This window comes from Octopus sinensis, linkage group LG18 (assembly GCF_006345805.1).
Source record: "Octopus sinensis linkage group LG18, ASM634580v1, whole genome shotgun sequence".
NCBI classification, from domain to species: Eukaryota; Metazoa; Mollusca; class Cephalopoda; order Octopoda; family Octopodidae; genus Octopus; species Octopus sinensis.
This window is the reverse complement of record NC_043014.1, coordinates 26,582,121-26,585,465: the sequence shown is the minus strand read 5'-3', so window position 1 is coordinate 26,585,465 and position 3,345 is coordinate 26,582,121. Positions and strand designations below refer to the sequence as shown.

Sequence of the window (3,345 nt, the reverse complement as noted above, 5' to 3'; positions counted from 1 at the left end):
CTACATCGTGTCCAAGATGCGTTTCTATGAGTGCCATGTATATAGCTTGATTGCATGCCACAAGGTCTCTCAGGAATGAGATTTTCCTTTTACAGTTGCAGCGCAGCAGCCCTCCTACGTTCAGTAGAAATATTTTTGTGGTGTGTGTGTTGGTGTTTGTGGTGGCCATCCTGCATCTGTTGGTGGTGGCCTTATGTAGTGGTAGTTCCAGATTTGTGTTTGAAGCCAGGTCAGCTGCTAAACAACTTTTTGTGCCATGCTGTTCAGCTGCTGGCCTTCTCACATCTGGGTGAAGCTGGCCATTTGTTGGGATACCACGCACTACATCCGCATAACGTCTTTCAGGAGTGGTCAGTGCGCCATTTTCCTTCTTTTATATTTTTCTTTATCTTTTTGTTCTCCCCGAGGGAGGTATTTTTGTCTTGTGTCCATGTGGTTTTGGCAGAGCTTCTGATGTGCAAAACTACAGTTTGCACCTTCGACGCCATGCCAGCAGTCTCCCTTCAGGTAGAATTTGAAGATGTTTCTGCTTTTGCCTTTATAGTTCTTGCTGGAGTTCTTCTGTTTTTTTCTGAACAGTGTTTGTTTTAGTTTTCTTGTCTTTTACCTCTTGTTTTCCGTCGATTTTAGGGTGTTTTCCTTTTTTGCGGCCATCGCACCTCTTTGGTCTTCAGTTGTGTTGGGAGCTGGACATGTGCCATTGTTTCCCTTGGTTGCAGGTTTCTCGGTTGTGTCTTTTGTTGGGTCCTGGATGTGTTCTCCATCCTTTTGGTCTTCCCTGGTGCAGTCACCTCCTAGGATGATGTCCAGAGTGTCCATGTGTTGCCTGATTAGAGCGTATGAACGGAGGAATTCTCGTTTTTTTCGCTCTATCTGGGCGGTGGTCCTCGAGAAATCATTGCTCTTAAGCGCCGCTGCAATGATATTGTTTGGCGAGTCGACCTCGGCAATCTTCCAGGCGCGGACGAACAATTGCAACTCCCTCGCAGACCAGTTCCTTGACATTTTCGCCTGAGATACAGTGAGAGTGAAATAGAGGAACAGAGAGAGAAGGAAAGATAAGATGGTTGAACTGAGAGGAGAGAAGAGAAGAAAAGAAAAAAGCTGGTGACAGATCAGCCAGGGGGCGGATAGGGAGAGAGACAAGGGGATTGACCTGAAAGAAGAGAGAAAGAATGGCAGGTCAGCAGGGGGAGAGTGAGCGGGTTGGATGTGTGGTAGAGAAAAAAATAAAGGGACATGGAGGAGAAGAGAAAGAAGGGGATGGACCTTAGGGGGAGCAGAGAGAAGAAAGGCAGAGACAAAAATGGAGAGGGAGAGAGAGGGCGGGATAGAGGTACCAGAGAGTGAAGTAAAGGGATAGACAGGGTGGCGTGGAGAAAGGAGACAGAGAGAGAAAAAGAGAGACAAGAGGGTGAACCTTAGAGGGAGCAGGGAGAGGAAAGGTAGGAAGAAAAGGGGGAGAGGGAAAGAGGGGGCGGGATAGAGGTGCAAGAGAATGTAGTAAAGGGACAGGGAGGGTTGTGTAGAGAATGACGTAAGGGGACAGAAGGAGGAAAAGAGAGAAAGGGGTTTGACCTGATAAGTAACGGAGAGAAGAGAGGCAGATAGAGGGAGAGAGAGTAAAAGAGAGAGAGGGAGAGAGAGAAAAAGACAGAGGGAGAGAGAGAGATAAGAGAGTAGAATAGAGGGTCTGAGGGAGAGAGAGACAGATAAGGAGGGGAGAATTGTAAGAAAGAGATAGAAAGAGTAAGGCAGGTTACACAGATAGTCAGGATTGAGAGAAGAAAACACACTGTATCACGGACGTATTTATATACAAACAGACGCGCGTTTAAAAATAAAAATAGCGTAATCTATAATCGCGATTATATCTATGGATTATTAGGTGATCTTAGAACCGTAAGTTCGTCGATTATTAATAATAATAAATAATTTTTTTTCTTACCTTCTGGTTGAGAGAACACTTACCTTCACTCTATTTTAGAAGAAAGAAAGATATAAAAGACAGCTCTTCGATACTCCCGTATTCTTTACTTGCATTTTGTAAACAAAAGAAAAAAAAATAGAGTTCTGATGTTCGTAGATGCAATATTTTATGGTTTGTTTTCATGTTTTGATCAGCTTGCGAATTTAATATTTGAGCGACTCGATATCAGGAAGTAGCTTTTCAGAGGTTTTCAAACACGTGGCTTTAGCACATATGTTCGGTTCTTCGCGCAATATGTTTTAGTCGCATATACTACATCAAAAGCGAAAAATATTCTTCTCAAATACAGTGTCTTGTCGTACTTTCACTTATATTTGCTTTACAGACAAAATTCACTTCTGATAACATCGATCTCTTGAAGGTTCTTCTAATTTTTCGGAGAGGTATATTTACACTCGACTTGTTAGTTCGGCGCCCTCTTTTATATATATATACACACACATCCTACATCGATCTCTCGCGGGTGGAATACTCTGTGAGTATTCCGCAATGGAGAAGTGTCTCGTTAGGTGATTTCACAAGGGATGTCTCGTTAAATAAATCCTGCGTTGCTCGGTTTTAATACACCATGTTGTTAGTAACTGCAGGTTGTACCATTGCACAGGAATGGCAAAGGGAAAATTCCGTTGAAATATTATAAACAGTTGTCTACATGTATTTAGTAATTATTCACTGACAGTGAGTAAATAACAAAATATAAAAAACAATATAAATGGAAAAAACAAAATATACAATAAAGTAAAGCATATATGCGCAAGTACACATATAGATACTTCTGTACCCACACTTGTCGTCTTCTGCACACGCGCGCACGCACACACATACACACACATTCACACGCACAGTTAAGTAGATATCACTAAACTCAATGATAAGCGTCTAGCCAATCTGGTTTCCGTTGCGGTGGCAGGCGAAATACGTACCACGTAGTGGAATAGGTCCACTTTGTTGTTCCTATACCCTTTTTTGGCTATAATAAACACACATATGTGTATATATATGGTGGCTGCCCCCTCGTTATCGAGTATGACCATTGCTCGAAGCTTAATCAATGTTGTTATCGTGCAATGCCTGTGCAAGAAGATTTTTTTTTTAAAGTGAGGAAAGGCTGTGCACTGAGTCAATCTCACTCACTAAGCAACAGCAGCCATAATCCGAAAAGAAGAACACGTCAACATCATTGGTAACCACTGAGCCGCAGGTTTTATATCGGAGTATCCCAGTTACCTGAGTTACCTTCTCTTAGAAGTCCTTCACTCCCAATGGTTTAACCGCGCGATCGGGTATTCAGTCCGATTATGTCCCCGCGCATGATACAGCCTTAAGACATTTATTGGATGGCCGTTGACTCTCAA

The 3,345-nt window shown here is 42.7% G+C and overlaps 1 protein-coding gene across 1 annotated transcript; it reads right to left on the bottom strand.

The window, feature by feature from the left end:
- Positions 1-603: 603 nt before the first annotated feature.
- Positions 604-2,066, bottom strand: LOC118766810. Its single transcript, XM_036510594.1, has 2 exons — positions 2,038-2,066; positions 604-1,011 (listed from the first exon to the last, which is right to left on the bottom strand). The coding sequence occupies exons 1-2, from the start codon at positions 2,041-2,043 to the stop codon at positions 604-606; spliced, it is 414 nt and encodes a 137-aa protein (XP_036366487.1). The 5' UTR covers positions 2,044-2,066.
- Positions 2,067-3,345: the final 1,279 nt, after the last annotated feature.